The sequence below is a fragment of the Parus major genome, chromosome 3 (genome assembly GCF_001522545.3).
Source record: "Parus major isolate Abel chromosome 3, Parus_major1.1, whole genome shotgun sequence".
NCBI classification, from domain to species: Eukaryota; Metazoa; Chordata; class Aves; order Passeriformes; family Paridae; genus Parus; species Parus major.
In genome coordinates this window covers 89,612,160-89,630,729 of record NC_031770.1, presented here as the reverse complement: position 1 = coordinate 89,630,729, position 18,570 = coordinate 89,612,160, and the positions used below count along the sequence as shown (strand labels likewise).

The 18,570-nt window shown below is 40.0% G+C and overlaps 1 protein-coding gene across 10 annotated transcripts in view; it reads left to right on the top strand.

The window, feature by feature from the left end:
* The first annotated feature begins 399 nt into the window (after positions 1-399).
* The window catches only part of MLIP (muscular LMNA interacting protein), a 106,789-nt gene continuing 88,618 nt past the window's right edge, over positions 400-18,570 (top strand). For 9 of the 10 annotated variants that reach the window (XM_033513019.1, XM_033513018.1, XM_033513014.1 and 6 more), the window contains exon 1: positions 4,069-4,230. In XM_033513019.1, the coding sequence (XP_033368910.1) occupies positions 4,168-4,230 (63 nt within the window). In that variant the 5' untranslated portion in view covers positions 4,069-4,167. Of the gene's footprint in view, positions 480-4,068; positions 4,231-18,570 lie in introns of those variants that run through there. The other variant, XM_033513017.1, reaches the window with a different exon arrangement.

Sequence of the window (18,570 nt, the reverse complement as noted above, 5' to 3'; positions counted from 1 at the left end):
CCTACCTGTACTGCTGGAGGACAGTAAATGTAGGACCTTGCCAGCACAAGGATAGTCCACTTTAAAACAATTGACATAAAAGACCTGGCAAGAGAAGAACACACATACAGCTTCCATGGACTGCCATGTCAGAAAAGGCTCTGAGCTCTTGGAATCAATTTATCGTAATATTGCAATAACCCTCTTTGTTTTCAGCCTCGAACAAACAAACTTCTCCCTTTGGAGAGTATTTGTCAAGGAGCCATCTCCTCCCTGTACGTGACATGTAGGACTCTGCTTCCTCATGCAAAGCAGAGGCTTGTGTTGCCTGTGCTGTTTTCCTTTTTCCACACCTGCTATCTCCTGCTCTGTGAGTGTTTGCAGAGCCAGGGGGGTGGACCAGGGAGTGACAGCAGCAGCTGTTGTGTGCTGCAGCAGGAATGCGGACCCATCTCTCTTGAGGATCAGCTTCCCACCCTTGGCTCCTGGCTGCCTGGAAGGTAAGCCCGCTTCAATACGCTGTCTCTGTAGCTCTGTCATGCTCTTCATTTCTGCAGGGATCCTGCCATGGAATGCCAGCTAGAAATGCTGCTGGGCATGTGCATGTGACCTTGGGTGCATGTGACCTGGGGTAACGTAGGGAATGCTTGCTGGCAGGGCACACTGGGGCTGAGAGAAGGGTGAGCACCAGAAATGACCTGGAAATCTCAGCTTGTGCCATCTGCTGGACTGGCAGTTACAAGTAGCAAGGCAGTCTACTGAGTTTTGTCCTTGTTCCTTTCAACTTTTTGATTGAAGTGTGGCACAGAAACGCTCTCCACATTAGAGCTTTAAAAATCACTGTGAGAGTAATTTCTGTATTAGCTTTAGAGTTTTTAACTGGTAAATGCGACTTACGTAGATGGTTTTCAATTGAGTATAGTCTCATTGACCAGATTGGGGGTGGAATTAATACTTCTCTTGAATTCTTATGACGTGTCTGATACTGAGCAAATAAAAACTACAGGCTAAGGACAGCAGTAGTGCTGATATGTGATAGCTGCCAGTGACACACAAACGTCATGGTAGTCACTTGCTTTCTTCTCCAGGAACAGGAGATCAAATAAGCACAGAAAACACATCTGTTTAAACGCTCTATTTACACAATACTGTTATTTGGGATATTCAGCACTTGCATCTTACAAGAAAGTCCATAGCCCTCTCCTCCATCAGCTTCTTCTCTTGGCCTTGTGTTTTTTCTCTTCTCCTGCTCTGAGAAGAGAAACAGGTGTCAAGAGATGAGTAACTAATAAAAAGAAGCAATTGGAAATAGCACAGTAATTTAGGCAATGTCTAGAACATGCTTTTTACTTAGCACCTGTTTGCTATGTTACCCCTCGCAAAGTATAACAGGAAATATACAGTTACTAACAGTGTCTCGGAAAGTTCTTGCAGTAGCATAGTAGAATAACTATTGTCAATAATAGTATTTCTCTGTAGGAATAAGAAATGTACTCTCATGATTATATAAAACCAAATTCTCAGATGGTTAGGATCATGGTGTTTCCTCAGGTTTAGTGATGAAATGCCAAGCTGAGCAAGGTGTGGTAGATAATAAGGTGATGTCAGCTTTTCTATGCTATCTCCTGGGTCCTTATATAATAGCATTCAGGCTACAGAAGAGCTCTGCATCCAGTGTTTCCTAGGCTCCTTGATTTTAGTGTGATGGCATGAAGCTTGGTGTCATACTCTCTTGCATTCATAGCCTTTTTTTTTCATGTTCCCATCTCCAATAAAGTTTGCTCCAACTGCCTTGCACGGTCAGCAGTACGATGCATCCAGAATATAAATTTCCATTCATGAGAAGTGGAGATTCTCAAGTGAATAATGTTAGATGCTGTTACAAGAATGTTAATGGGAAACCCACTTGTGAAACTACCTACTCTCATCACTATCTTATGTTAAAATTATTGGGTACAGTTCACTACATAATCAATTCCTTGTGTCTTTCTGTAGTGATTGTTTTTGATGTTAAAGGGTGAGCTTACACATGAAAACAGTATTAGGCCGTGCAAGTAATAAACATAGTTGAAGATTAAGTTTTGGGGCAGTTAGGATCAGTGCTAGGTTACACACAGCATAAACACCAGATAAGAATCTTCCATTGTTTGCTTGCTTGCATACATCTTGAGTCCTGCATTGCTGGTTTCTTGCACCACTGAGAGCCTGCTCTGTTACCAACATGCATATGTGTTCCCCAGCACAAGGAGGAAGTGATTCCCCTAGGAGCTGAAGTTTGGAAGCCTGCTGACATCCAGGGTCTGCCAGTTACAAGAGGGATAGGGCTGGCAGGGCACCGAGCCACAGAGCTGAATGTGACCCTCTGAGATCCTCCTGTCCTTGTCTGTCATTTAAAACCATTGCAAATGGACAGATTAAGGGGACTGGAGGGGCACCACAGGAATGGTCAGTAATGTAAGCAGCAGCATAGTGCAAGCGCTGTTTGGAGCCCACTGAAAATCTCCTTTGAGGTATTTAAGTGCTGCAAAGCCATTATGAAGTCCCTTGCCACAGGGATAAGTTTCAGCCTCACAAAAAAGATTATGGAGATGTGAACTTATTACTGTTTGACTTTCCACTGAAGAGTAGAGACCTGCAGCTTTTCTTGGTCCCAGCATTTCCAGGAGACACAATGGAGTGTATTTTTACTTCATGACATCAAGCTCATATTTATTCCCTCTACTACAACAGCCCTTGCAGATTTGGCTGGTCCTTTGCATTTGCCATACCATGTTTACTCTTCTAATGGCAGTCTTACACGTCTAAAAACACAGGTAAAAAAAGACTAAAGAAAAGCAGTTGTCACTGAAGTATTCTGAAGGATGTATCAGAACAGGAACAGTCTAAAGTTTTATCAGCTTTTCATATATAAGGTATATAGACTGTTGGGAGATGACTGGCTACCTTTTCTTCCTATCCAAGGCTCTAAAGACCATGTGAGTATAGCATCTATCAAGAAACATGCAGAAATGAGTATGCCTAGTTAGGACTGCTGAAAAGTGATAGATGAAAAAGGGTTCAATATTTATTTATTCATTTATCCTATCTGCTTATTCATCTATTTTACATGAGAGTCTTCTATTACCAATGTGTTGACAGGAAGAGGTGGAAAGGATGTGTATTTACTAGGGATTTAGTGAGATGCTTAAACAGCCAGTTTTGCAGCATGTCTAATGAACCACAGATTACCAGAGAGCACGTTCTTGTTTAACAGTAGCAAACATTTTCTATGTTACACTGTGTCTTCATGCTTCCCCTTCCCTTGCTGGTACATGCAGAGCCAGCCCTGTGTGTGAACCACACCTTTGACAACATGAGCCCAGTTGATGTGGCAACAGAAGGGTGTGTTGTAAACCTTGGCATCCCCAGCAGTGCCGCTGAGAGGTTCCTCAGCCCTGCAGTTTCTAATATTGGCCTTCTGACTTTATCGCTGTGAATCAGAGCCAGGTTATTCTTCAACAGACAAACTCCACAACCACCCTCATATGGCTGTCAGCTCCAAGTTAGATGTTCACTGGTCACTTCTTCACAGTGCCTGCTGGAAGTTTAGCAGTTCTTCCTGCATTGCAAAAGTGCAAGATGTTGTTCTGATATTAGGATTAGGAGTGTACTCTCTGCTTGAGGGAATATGGGGCTAGCTCAGTCCCAAACACTCAACAGGGAAAGACCAATAGTTATGGTAAAGCACTGTTTTAAAGTGTTTTTCTGTACACTTTCATCTTGACATAGCACATATGGTGCCAGTGAATTATATTTGTTATTTTGCTTGCTTAATAATCTCTGATTATTAAGCACTGAAGTTAGTGCTACTGAGACACAGCTATTAATTTTCATGGACATTTTCAGTATGAGCTTTTGGGATAGAGGAGAGCGAGAGTGAATGGGACTGGTAACCAAAACCCATGCTGAACAATTTGCTGTGATACCAAACCAATGTTTATTGTTATCAGAGGCAGCTGTCTGCCCTCTCTCCACACTTCTATTTGTGGATTTTCAATGGCTATAAATGGAAACACACGCTGACCAGAAATCACCACAGCGCTCCTGATACTTTTCTCTCCTGACTCCAAAAGTAGAGGGATATCTAACATGTAGTCAGGTTGAATCATTTCTGCTCAGGATATTAGGTGATTTTTATTCCCCTGGAAAATGGAGTTAGGAAAACATGAAAGCAAAGCCTCAGGAAGAGAAGCTTTAGAGGAAAAGCAAATGGTAAGATATGTTGAAAAATGTTTAATTTTTTAAAAATGTAATTATAAGCAGGAAAAGGAAATAATCCATTGTACTTTATAGGAATATTTTCTGGCTTCCTTTAACCACTGACCTTGAAGATTAAAACTTCATTCATGCATATTAAATTAATCATGACAATATATTTCTGTGGAAATTATGGAAATTTGTGAATGCATTTTGTGTGCATGTGAAATGCAAAAACTGAAATCTGGTTAAAATTTGCTCTGTTGTCATAACCCAAACTGATAGCAAATATCAGTGGTTTTCTTGTATTTTTCTTAAGGGAATATATCTTCATACATTATGTTCCATAACTTTAAATCAGTAAATGGCAGAAGAAATTGATTGTGACTGGAATGAGTCTGAAATTTACTGAAAAGAGGTGTGACCAAAACAACTTGTTAAGAAAAAGTGAAAACAGTCAAAACACAGCTTATTCCTACTTAGATAATACTTGCAATGCAATTTATAATTTGCCTTGCATTAATGAGGTTTTTTTCTTGATATCACAAAAAGGGCAGTTTATTCTCAGCTTTGCAAAGCTGTGAAGAAAAGTGGTCATCACTCTTGCTAAGAAACAAATTAGCACTGAATTTTTTAGCACTTAAATGATGGTGTTGCATCGATTTGGTTTCATAGTGGGCCAACTTTTACTCCTGTTTAATCACAATATTGGCCTCTACCAGCCTCAGTTAAGTTAGTTTTGGCAAGCATGTGTTAGTTAACAATTTTCAATACAACTTTGCCAAGGCAAGGTGCATTGGATAGGAAATAAGGAAAGCACTGAAACTGAAAGTTATGACCTGGTCTTACTGTACTTTGTCTTACAAAAAGCAGTATTTATCTAAGGAGTAATATCTGAAAGAGCATTGCTAAAGCTTCAGCATTAAATTCTAATGGTAATGTTATTCTTTTAATTGTTCATTTTCTCATTAATTAGCGAATTCTTTAGACACTGACCTCATTTTCAATTTGTGGTTGATATGTAAAATATAAGGAAAACTTTTCAAAATTAAAAACAAGTATAAAATCCAGTTGATCTTCAGGGAAGGTTTCAAAGGAAGCCTCATGCATACAGAAAATATATAGCAATGTAATCAGCCAGTTGGTTATGTAATTGCAGACCATATCCTCATGCAAAAAGAATTGAGCAGCCAACCTTAAGTAAGGCTTTTCCAAAATGCAGAGTGCTTCATTTGGAACACTAATGATCTGCTGATGACCTTCTCTGTGTGCATCATTTACTAATTTTAAGAATAGCAAACTGGAGCAAACAGGGCCCTCACTGATGGGAGCCATGCTAACACCCATGTCAGGTCACACACTGTTCAGTAGTTTCAAAACTAAATCCTCCCAACACGTTGAGCTGAGAGTATCCCATAGCAGTGGCAGGTCACATTCTTGTGGATGCTCATCGAGGGGATAGAAATGCCTTGGCTCAGGGGGTTTCACAGCACTCTGTTGACAGTGGAGGATTGCCTCAGCTCCGTGCTGGTCCTCCCAGCCCTTTCTTTCCCTGTCCCCTGCCAGCTGAGCCCCAGCCTCCTCTATGTCCCCTGTCAAACTGTCTCTGCTTATTTAATCTTAATGCCTTTCTTTCTGTTTGTTAGATTGATTTCCCTTTACTCCACATTTTTTTCCCTAGTTTTGTATCTCTGGATTTTTATTGATTCTGCCCTTTAGTCTTTGTTACATGCAGGTCAGGTCAACTGACTGCACGGGAGCAGTGTCAATCTGTTGTACAGATACTATTTGTATATGCTGTTGTTGATGTCTGTTCACATATTTAACTTCAGCAGAGCAAATATACACCATTTCATATTCTGCTTCCTCCTCCTGTGCTGCCTTTTTTTGCTTCACCTCAGTTGCAAACTCTCTGTTGTGCCACACTGTTGTCCTGATAAGTCTTGTATTCCTTGAATCATGTACAAGTTTACCTCATGAGCTTGTATTCCTGAGTCATGAACAGTCTTGCATGTGTAAGAGGTTGTTTTCAAGGACATGATGGCTTTCCCAAGTTCCCTGTGTTTCCAAGTTGCTTTCTACAGTATTGCACTTACCAGCTCCTGCATAGGCTGAAGTCAGTTTTCCTAAAGCACAGGGTGTGTGTTTTGGTATTTATCTTCCTCAGTTTCCCACAAGGTCTTAGGCCTCACTATTTCCTAGTCACTACAGCCAAGCCTGCCACTGAGTATGGCATCCACAGCCGCTTCTTCCCTGTATATGAGTAACAGATCCAGCTGTGTATGACACTGCTTGGTCCATCCTGTGCCCACATCAAGAAGCAGTCCTTGATGCCCTGCAGAAATTGTCTGCATAGTTTGAGCCATGCCATTTTGTTCTCTACAGGTGTCACAAAAGCTTAAGTCTCATGTGAAAAAACCCAAACAAACAGGGTGTGCAGTCCAAGTATTTCTTTGAGTTTTTTAAAGAAATGGTTGTGAGGAGCACTCTCCACTTCCTCACCCCTTCCATGCTGTCTGTAGCTCAGTCCCACTGTGATGTCACCCTCACTGATCTCTCCTCTGATCCTGACCCACAAGCACTCGCCCAGCCCTGTTGTTCAACCTGTACAAACGTTCTCCACATTTTAGCTGCTGCTTCACCCAGAAATTGTCTTCTTTTCCCTGCCTTTCTGAAGAGCCTGTCTTTTGCAGCACTACAGCCACGTGAGCTTTCTCACCACATCTGTTATTTCTATAATATTGTAGTTCTGACCTATATTAATTTGTATGTGTAAGACCAATATTGAATTTGTGTGACTTGTTACAAATATTTTCTATATGTTTTCAAAAGAACAAAGCCTATGTCATCCTGAAAATACTCTGATTGTAGCATGTCAATCAAACAGAGACCAGTTCATGCTCAGAGTCTAACAGAGAAGACAACCCCACAGGCAGTTTTTATGAAGTGGTATTGTACCTTTACATTCACTCCTTACTGTGGATGAGATAAATAATATAAAACTTTCTACTACTTCAGGCTATTTCACATAATATTTATGAAATTTATTGTTAAAGTATTCTTGTCCTTGCTTCCTGGAGGAAGACTCCTCATCAGCCAGAATCCAGAAGAGAGTCTTTGTGTGGATTTGACTGTGAGAATGGAAGATAATGGAGGGCCATTTTGTGAAGGGAAAATAGAATGACTCACTAGAAAATGGATTGGACTAAGTAGATGGACATACTTTTCCTTTCATAGCTTTGATAGCTCAGAAGGACACAGTAATTCCAAAGTTTCCCTACTGAAATGATGGCTCACCTCAAAAGAGTGTATTTTCATTCTGAAGTCCTCATCTCTTAATGCATATTGCCTTATTATAATTCACACTTGTCTCTTTCTTATTTGACCTCTCTCTCCCCATGAAAAACAGGACATAAACTATTTCATTTAAAAGAATGTTTACATTGGTATTTTTAATGGGGAACATTTAATCTTTGTACTTTAGTTTGCATTATAAGGGTTTTTCTGTACTTTCTTCTTACATGGAGTAGCAATAAAGAATAGTTCTATAGAGAAAAGAAACGAACTGAATGGATATATGAGTCAGAAAGGATGCCATGCACTCCTTGAAATGTCACTAAGGTTAGGTTTTGAATGACAGGGTTGCAAGACTTCATTCAAAGAATTAGCATTTGCTTTTCACAAAGTGTATATGGGTATAGCTTGTGCAGAGCAAGGCAGTTTGGATCAAGCCTACCTAAGTGAAACAATGGTTAATCTTTGTACTCTGGTAGCAACATCTAAAGTCCTGTCAATATCAGGCCTTTTCCATGGGAAGCGTGGGAAGCAGAGATTCCCTGAAGAAGGCTGCCTATTTCCTGAAGTTTGCCACCTAAGGGAGCTCAGACAGAATGGAAGATAGTGACTAATGAGGTGATGGCAGGTCCTGCTTGCAGGTTTTGTTGTTGATTTAGCAGCGTGTAAACCAGGTGAGAAGCGAGTATGAGATGGGAAGGGTTTGAAAGCAGGAGATAAGAGAGCCGGGTGGAGGCTGGTGGGAGTGGGCCGGGCAGGAAGCGCTGGGCACAGCCGTGTCTCCACGGAAACTCTTCTGCCAGGTCAGCCTCGCTCTTGTGCTGTGAGGGCTGGTGTCAGAGATGGCAGCACTCCTCCTGGGCTTTGGCTGTCGCTTCTTTGCCAGGAGCAGGACCCATGGCAGGGCTGTGACACGCTCCCTCTGGGCATGCACCAGGCAGGTCCTGCTGGCTGCCTGGCGTCGGCTGTGGCCAGAGAGGGGTGGTAAGGCCTCCTGGATCGCCACAGGGAAGGAAGAGGAGCCCAGGAAGGGCGAGTGTTTCTTTGTGCAGATACAGGGAGTCAAACACCTGGAGAACGGGATCGTCTTTGGCACAGCAGCAATCTCCGTGGCTGAATACCAACAGAATAGCTGCGTCTGCTCGCAGAGATGAGCCGAGGCTGTGGGACACAGCAGCCCCTGAGCCGCTTCTCCTGGGGGGGGTAACGAGCCTGGAAAGGTCAAAATGGGGGGATGCGGTTGCTGCTCCAAGGGAGAAACCTGGAGTCTCTGAGAGGCACAGGTCTGTAGGTTCCTTGGGTATCAGGTATCTGTGTCCGTGCAGAGCTCAGGGTGCCCACCCTCGTACGCATCCAGCCAGGACGGTGGTGTGGGGTCATGGAACAGAACTCCTAAGGTCATATGTTTCTTCTGGGAGAGAGGAGGTGATCACTGCGTGTGAGGGTGGCAGGGATTCCGAGGGGGAGAAGCACAGTGATACAGCCGGAGTGCAGAACACACAGGTGCCTCGGCGGGTTACACACCATGAGGAAGCTGATGGCACGTACACAGAGGCCCAACACACACGCCTCCTCCTCTCTGCATGTTCTCTCCCCTGGCAAAGGACAGGCTGCTAGACTGCCAGCATACATTCAAGTCAGAGAGTAAAGGTGAGAGGTAAAGTGAGTTTTTAAGTCTGCTTTCTTCACTGGTTTATTTTGCACCTTGACTTTTCCACTTCTGTCTCCTGTAAGAACACACCTAGTCACAAAAGAAAGTCCTAAAAATATATCGCCTGCCCAAATCCTTTCCTCAATTTGATAATTTGGTGCTGAAGTTTGAGTATTGTGCTCATCTCCTGACATACGAAATTAAATAAACACAAAAGTATAGAGTCAGAGAAGGTTTTATATGTGTATGTATTTGAATGGTTTCTGTTTATGTAAGAGGAAGGTTTTTGTTCTTGCTGTGGAGGGTGTGTGTGACCCCTCTCTGGGAGATTTTGTCATGTAGCTGGGTTCAAGAGGGTGAGCTGACACACTTTGGGCGTTTTGTACTACTTTGTCCTAAATTACAGCAACTTTGGCAAAAAGGGTTGCTTCAGAAGAGCCACTTTCAAATAACCCAGAGCCTTGTAGATCAGGACTGAGGCTTTGTAGTTGCTACAGCAGTAAGATCCTAACATGGTGGCAATTGCATCTTGCTGTACAGGTATAGGAAAGTGACCAAGGCAGAGTTTCAGCCAGAAGATCAGTGTTTCCTCTTGCTTACCTAGAAGTGCATTCTTGCCCCACTGTGTGGAGTCATGGATTACTTCAGCAAGCAACCACCCAGAAGGAGGAGGAGGGAATAAACTTGGAGCCTACACATAGCAGCATATTTTTAGCACTGTTGATGTGACATTAAACAGGACAAAAGAAAGTGGGAAGCACTGAATCTTGGTCTTGCCCTTCTTTCTAATCCTGTCACTGAGCATAAATGCAATGAGGCACAAGCTGCCTTTTCTTTAGGCTAATGCCAGTCTTACAGTCTTACAACTGCTGGAGCATTTGAGATAGGCTTTGGTTGTATCAGTGGGAAAAGAACTATCTTGGAGAGGTGTCATCAGTGCATTTTTGATTGGCAGTTATGTGAAACAATACCATACATTATCACACAGGGGTTCAGAAGAGGAGTGCAGCAGATTCCTGCAGGGTCTTGAACGTTGTGGTAAAAGAGGGTTTTCATGAACAAGTAGCAATTGCCTGTTTTAATGTTTTGGGGTGAGGAAAACGTCCCTGCAACAGTTGGATCAATTGCTGCCACAAAGTGACAAAGGGCAATTCAAGTGATTGAATTTTGGGTGAGGCATCAAGAAAAAGAGTGTTAGTATGGAGAGACAGCCATACTTTTAATTAAAGCAGTTCTGGGAAATGGTTCTAGGCATGAAACACTCTAGAAATCAGTTAAATGGAAAGGTTTTTCTGTGGTGTGCTATTGGTTTGATACTTCCCTGAGTGATACCCAGGTATAACCTGAGAATTATGAGTGAGAGACCATTTCCAGAAATAGGTTTGGCTATGGAGACTGTTATTTAGAAAAAAACCCTATTTTTTTCTAAAGATATTCCTCAGGAATGTGGGAGTTTATAGGTCATACTTGTGACGATGTTCACTGTCTACTGCTGCTGCTCACACTGAAATTGAGAATGAATTCTAGGGAAAGCTCCTTCATTAGAAGTATAGGGCAGCACTGGAACAACCATGGAATTTGTAGACTATCCACTCTGGGAAATTTTCAGGAGTTAACCATATGAAATCATGTTCTTGCTTTGGTAGTAGTCTGATTTTGAATCCATATGCTGGAGTGGATGATTTTTGGAGATCCCTTCCAAACATTTCTTTAATTTTATTTTGAAGCTACACTATAGCATTTAACATGAAACATGCTAATAGCTTTTCCCATCTGCAAAACTAGCACATTTAGTGTGGATACATAATGAGACTGTACTTATCATTAAGGCATCCTCATCCCAACATTTTAAGCCTAATGTTTTCAATTCACTGTTCTTTGAATTTTGAAAGCACTCAGAAATAGAGTGGCGGCATTAAATATTTTGCTTTTGTATGAATTCCTGAAAATAGAGATTTTTGTGGTTTAATCCCAGACAGCAATTAAGTACCTCACAGTTGCATCCTCCTTCCCCTTCCCCACCCCACATTGTGGAGCAGAATAAAAAAAAATTGAAAGTTGTGGGTAATCAGCTCCTCCTGACCAACTCCTCCCAGTTCATATACTGATTATGGTCTTCCTTGATATGGCTCGTATCTTTAGCTGGTTCAGGTCAGCTCTCCTGACCATGCTCACTCCCAGGTTCTTGCTGGGAGTATATATTGTATGTATTATATAAATATACCTGCTCCCTGGCAAAGTGAGGGAAACTGAAAAGTCCTTGATTTAGAGTAAACATTAGTTAGGAAAAACTGAAACATCAATGTGTTACTAAGAACTGTTTCCCAGCTGAAACCAGGACAAACTACTTTACAATGCACAGAATAAAAAGAGAGAAGTGGTTAATGAAAGGGATAAAGAAGGTGGATGTTAATGAAGCTGGACTTGGAGGACAAGATGCATATGATGTCCCACCCTTAAGGGGAAGGGAGCACCCAAGATTCACAGATGCCTGTGGTCGAAAAGGAGCAACAAAAGTCAGAGTCTGCAAAAACTTGTAAAGTTTTATTAGTAAATTATGCATGTCGTGGAAATGGGAATTTATGGCATAAACACACTATAGTGGATTTTGAGTAAGGAGTAGGGTGAAAGAGGAGGGAGAGATTAAAGAGAGGGAGAAAGAAGGAAAAAATAAAAGATTACCACCTGGCTCCAGCATCAATCCAGCTAATGGGGTGTCCAGGGTTCTGGATCATGTGTGCCTGGATTTTGTGGGGGTATGTTTTTATTGATAATTTTTGCCCATTCTGGAGCTAAGTGTCTCATCTATGTAAATTCGCTGTCACATGCAGTTCATTCTTCTAGATCCTTCTAAAAATGGGTTGGAGGGTGTTGGGGGTCTTTGGTAGTCTTGATCCACCTCTACTGGGTCAGCCTTTTGTAGGCAGCCCATTCCTGCTTCTAGACCTCATTCCTGCACTTGTGCTGCCCTGTGTTTGCTTATCTCCAGAAACTAGAACAAGGATGTTTATCCCGGAAAAGTGCTGCCCTACCTCAGTGTGGTCTGCTTCTCCAGTCTCATTAAGTGAGGCATCAAACTTCTCTCAAGTGATGGTTGCTTACTTTCATTTCTCCTTGAGAAGAAGATTCCACTGGATAGGGAGAAGCAGGAGTAGGGTAGCTTATATTTCACTTTTCAAGCATATAGTCTGCTGCACTGAGGTTGGCAAAAGCAGGCTGAAGAAACACAAAGTATGTGTGAATGAGTTTGTGCTGCAGACAAATGATAAGGCACTGGTGAGTACCTGCCACTTCCTAACAGCATGGAAAATGGAGCATTGCCTGCTGGTCCTTAATTTCTAGGGCCATCCAAAATGTTTCCTTCCTGTTGCTTCTCTTTTAGAGGGAAGCAATACCCTAACCCCAAAGTTCTGTGTATCAAGGAAGTAGAGCTTTAACTCTTGATTGAACATGAAGGCCATGCAGGAAACCTTTCTGCATTTAATGCTTTGTTTTTGAAAGTTAACTGTTACCTTTTTTGAAAGAACTTATGGTGACCTGTAGTACTTATTGCAAAATATTTTCTGATGGAAATTTTACTATATTAATACCTTCCTGGTAACAACAATCCATTCTTGAGGAAAGGAACAAAAACAGTTTATTCTTAAAAATACAGCTGTTGCTAATGATTTTATATAAAAAGAATGTTTGAAAAAGATCATTAGATTTTTCAGCCTCAAGCAAGAATTAGTTTAATATTATTCTTTAGTAAATGCACTTTGAAATATATCCAGATCAAACCTGAAGCATCAACTGAGTTAAGTGATAATCAGACAAAGAGAAATTCTTAGCAAAGCTCCTGAGTCAAAACTCAGCTCTCTCAGTGTGAGACAACAAAAGCAAAATGCAAAGTATTTGTATTTAAAATTCCATCAGAGGAAAGGAGGTGATTTGTCTTTCACTCTGCTTTTCTTTAATAGGTCATGTTTTCACTAATGTGATGAAACAGATCTCTATTAAAAATATGGCAGCTGTCCTTACAGCAACCTTATTTACAATCTTTTAGGCGAATTGATACTGATATTTACATATTAAAAAAAAATTCAAAGAAAATGTCAGGGAGAGAAGAAGTTAAATCTAACCAGAAAGATTTTCTTTTTTCATTCCATTTTATTCTCAATAACAATATATTCTAGTTTACAGTGTCATATTCCGAGAAAGAAAGTATGTGCTGAAGGATTATAATGATAAATGATTCCTGTAATGACTTTCATTTCTTTCCCAGTTTCTAAGGCTTTGAAGTCGGGGCTGTGAGCCTCCAACCTTGCCAGTGACTTGTGGTGACACAGTGCTACATCGTGTGATGGATTGCCTGGTGTTTTCAGAGACTCCAGTGCACTTTAAAGTTTGGGAAATAGGATCATGAGAGCAAATTTAATTTTCACTTTATTTGCTTTGCTTTATTTATAAGTGTTATGATAAAAGTATCAGTAGCAGGGTAACAGGCTATTTCTTTGTTCTCCAATGGTGATTTTGCTTAGGAATCACCATCACCAACTACATCAGGATACAATGGGATCTGAAAAAAAAAATAGTTACCCCCAGTGGTATTACAAGTAAAATGTGGTAAAATAAAACCTAATATTTCATCCTGTTTCCAACTGAATATTTCTTGCGTTTTCTCAGATCATGTGCTTGTTGACATATGCAGAAAATCTAAGTCAAATAGTTGAGATGTCCAAGAAAGGGAAAGTTGGCATTTCCACCCTTCAACAGGCAGTCATAGGGATGTGTCCAGAAAATGGTTCTGCATACTGTAAAGTGCTCTCAGAAACTACCCCCTGGCAGCAAGTGTGTGGGTAGCACTCTCCAAGTTTCTAGGGACAAATTAAACCAGTGTATTAAAAGCAGCTAAATTTGTAGATATTAGTAATTTTTAAGAGTTGTAAATGATCAGACCAGGTGACTTCTAGGAGCACTGCCTCTGTGAAGTGCTCAAGTACTGCAGATGTGAGTGTCATGTAAAAGTATGGAAATAATTTTCATGATGCTCTGGGCAGTGTAAGGCAGTGTAAGGGAGGAGTGTGAGATTGGGCATTGCAGAATTAGGATGTGCTTTGACACATGCTGATGTAGATTTTCAGAATATACTTCAGTGTAGCAATATTACATATTCCTCAAAATTCAAATCTTATTTGAAATGTTGACCCCCATTATTTGAAATGTTGACCCCATAATTGATGACCCTGAAGGGATCTGTTAGCTGTTTCTATGTTAGAGTTTCTTGACAGGAAACTCTTTTAATAACAGAATTACTTATACTCTGTTATATTTATTGTGTATTGTTGATTTCTTATAAAACATTATTTGTCTATGAAATTGTATACTAGAATGTTCTAATTAATGTTCTTGTGTTCTGTTTTTATTACTATTTTTAATACAAAATCTTACAGGTTTAGATGTTCTTTCATTTATGCAGGAGATAGTTGTCTTCTTTAAGGCTCCTTAAACAAGAACAATTTGTTCCAATAATGGAATTATATTTGAAGTAATGGCTTTTGCATAAAACATAAATAGTTACAGTAGTTATCTCACTGAGCTATGTCAGGGTGGCAGTGATTTGGTTTCATAGCTGCTTGTCTTCCTTTATAAGTAGAGAGATTGTCTTATATTGTAGCTACCCTATTTTTGATGTCTGTGAGAGGGTACAATTCTAAATGGATAGCCAGCAGCTTACATGTGTATTCCAAGAATTTATCAAATTTTCTTTGCATATAAATGATTTATATATCAAATAAATTACTTAAAATATATTTAGGTCTATTCAAAAGCAAATAACCACTTTTAGTCAATGCCTGAGTGAGAAGATGATGATTTTCCAGTAAATCTGTTGTTACTTACATGTGTATGTCTTCTTGCAAGCAGACTATATTATATGTAAAGTAGTGATCTGTGTGGCATGTCTGAAACAGTGTCCTACAGTAGAACAGATGCCAAATAGTGAAGAAAAGTATTTTTGTATTTGCAGATGTGGTATATGCTGGTATGGGACAGAATTTGCAGCATAAATGTGAAGGGAGTTTGTAAAACCAGCTTTCACTTTTGCAGCAGAACACAAAGATATATTTAGGCTTATTGGATGCTTCTGAGTTCAGTACACCAGCTTTTGCTCTCAAAAGAGGAGACCAGGACTTTTTCAGAGTGTGAGTGTGCCTGCTTTTGAGAGAATTGGGCCATTCTGGGAAGTATCCTCGCCAAATATTCTTTTTTTACATCTGGGAAGTGGAGGAAATTGGGAGAGGGACTTTAGTACTCCATTTTAGTGAACATAAAAGGAATCAGATAATATTTGAATTCCAAATGATTCTTTTGCAAATCAGTGGAGAATCTGAATTATTGCATAATTATTAATAATTGCATCACCATTAGCATTACTAATATTGTCATTTTCTATGATGTATGTTGCAATTTCACCAATGAATCATCTACAGCAGCTTTCAGCTGCTCTTTCAGCTCAAGGTTAGGAGTAACCAATGACTGACATGCAGAACACACTGCACATGCTATTGTATACTAAATTCTTCACATTAATTCTTTGTAAATACCTTTTAAGTTCAGATGTTTGTTTTAAATTGCTATTGAATATGTGGAGAAAGCAAGAATTCAAGTGATCTTGAAGTAATCTTCAGAAGACTGTGACCAACTTATTTTTTCCCATCTGATACATAAATAAATATCCCAAACAAATTCTGTTGAATTTGTTGAATCCAACAAATAGTTCTCTAATTAAATGTGTTTAATTTAAAATATGTAGATTTCATAAACAGAAAGTTATTTCCATAATTTACAATGTTTTTGTGCTGGAAAATGAGACATGTTTTAAAGCAGTTTTAATGAAGTTTTAAGACCATAATTATATAATGAGTTTAAAATGTTTTCTGTGCTGTTGCATTCATTTCAGAGGAATGAACATATCTGACAGAAAAGAAAGTACATTTATATCTCTTAGCTGTGTGTTGAAATGAGTTAGAATTGTGCTGAAGTGACTGGCTAGGTATTACATGGAATGGCAAGTACTCAAGGTATTTGGGAATATTAACCCACAAATAAATTGAAAGACACTTTTTAACTTTTAAAATAGACACAGAACAATAAATTATGTATCAGTGAAGTTTATTTGTACCAGGCGAGTTACTTTTCAGATTTTTTTTATTGTGTTATCACCTCTTAATTCCACATTTTTGTCTCATTACTGTGGTGTGTCAGCCCTGCCTGTCCTCCTCCAGATGAACAGCAACACGCCGCTGTCAGAAACGCCTCTGGTGCCTGGTTCCATAACGTGGCTTTTCCTGAGCATGGCGTGCTGCCTGTCAGGAGATGTGCTCTGTGGTACCCAAGGAATAAATCCCAGTCTGGCTGTGGGTGTGAGATGAACATCCAGGTGGACCAAGGAAGTAACAGCTTTGGGATAAGCAACAGTAGCATGGGAACCTAAGGATGTTTTATCCCCATATTTAGGCACATGGGAATTTACAGATGTGGAAAAAGGGATGAACACCAAGTGGAGGAGGAGTAGGGGTTGAAAAGTTGAACCTGGGAGAACCTTTGAAGCATTAGTGCTATTTTGAGATACTAAATTGGTTTTGGTGGGGAGCTTCAGCACTCCTAAAGCAATGGGACTTAGCAAAATCATTTTACTCTTTGCTGTATGTCAGTAAAATCAGTGCTGCAGGGAAAAGTACTGGTGAAGTAAAAAGTGGGGTGAATCTGGGGGGCTCTTTGCACTCATTGGTGCTGTGGCAAAATGTGGTGTGTACCACGAACCTTTTTAGTACTTCACGCCACAGACATGGTTGTAATACACACATTAGACAAGACTTGAGAAGAAAGCTGATAATAAGACAGGAGAGTCAGGGAGTCCTAAAAGTTATTAAAAGAAGGTGGAGAAAAAGCAATAGGAGTCTGAAATGGGAGAAATGAAAGAAAAGTGAAAAAAGGTAATTACTTTTGAAAAATGAAATAAAAAAAGTCTACAAGATGGCAGAACGAGAATTAAATAGATATGTGTGAATTAAAGAAGTTCAAGAAACATGGGAATAGAGATGGATAATGAAAAATAGGGGATGTGTTGGGCTGAATTTTCAGCAAGCTTATCTTTTAATAATTGATGTATGGGTAGCTGTATTTTATTTGTCAATGTAATAATTCCATCATTTGTACCTACTATTAAGTTTCCTCACACTTCTGGTAAATGGTTGTATAGAATTCACAGATAACCTGTAAATAGCTTCTACATATGGCTTAACATCAGAAACTCCCTCTGCTAATATATTTATAGCAACCTTTCCCATCGATGAAGTGATTCTCCCAACATCTGTTATTTCCCCACTAGACACTTACAAGCCTCTTCCATAAAAAAGTTTAGTTGTGTTTTTTCACATATTACAGGATATCAGTAAAGAGACTAAAACCTTGTTGCTGTTGCATTTTTCTTGCTGGTGTCATCAGCACAGCTTTCCATGTGGGTTGATGCTGATACTAGGGAGAAGTCTTTTCCTTCTGTACAAACACGTTTTGCCCTTGATTTCCATACCCAAGCTTAGCTGAACCGTAAACAAAGTTTCCCTCCTTTCCCTCTGGCACTTTATATAAAGCACTCAACTGCACTTGTAACTCAGTCTTAACCAATTGTTCTTGTGCTGATCTATAGAAATAGAAGTAAATAGGTATACAGAAGACTTTTATATCCTGGGACTGCTGTATAACTAGAAGATTTATTTCTACTCAGAAAGCTGGAAGTGATACTTTGCGTCATAACTTCAAGTGAGAATGCTTCAGCTCTTTGCTTGATTTATTTTTCTATTATTATTTCTATGGTTAATATCTCTCCAGCATTGCAGACAATCCTCCTTTGCTGCTACTCTTTCATTGAAGTGGTTGCCTTCTCACTTGACAGCACTAGGCAATGTATCACATTTTTGTTTGACCTCTTGTTCTCCTGTATTTTCTGAAGTGTTTACAGGATTTGTGGCACTCCTGCTTGCTGCACTCCAGGCATGTGAGGCAGCTGCTGTGCTCCAGCCTGGCAGGAGCTTTGGGCATTATAACAAGAATTGTCCTTTTACAGCTTTGCAGTACACTGCAGTCCCATGGTTGGTTCTTTATCTGAGTCTGGGGATAAATGTGTATTTTTTCAGCATTAGGAAGCCTGAAGTAATATCAGATAACATAAATTAGATTGTGCGGTTGCCCTTGTTGTTTGTTGGCTCTTACACAGTTGTATTTTGGTTCCTTTATTTCATTTTGGTTGTCTTCTGTCACTTACAGGAGCAACAAACTGACTGCTATTAATTTCTGACTTTTTTTTTTTTTTGGTTTTTTTGGCATTTGGTTATTTGGTTGGCACCTGTTCCTCTCTGATAAATACTTAG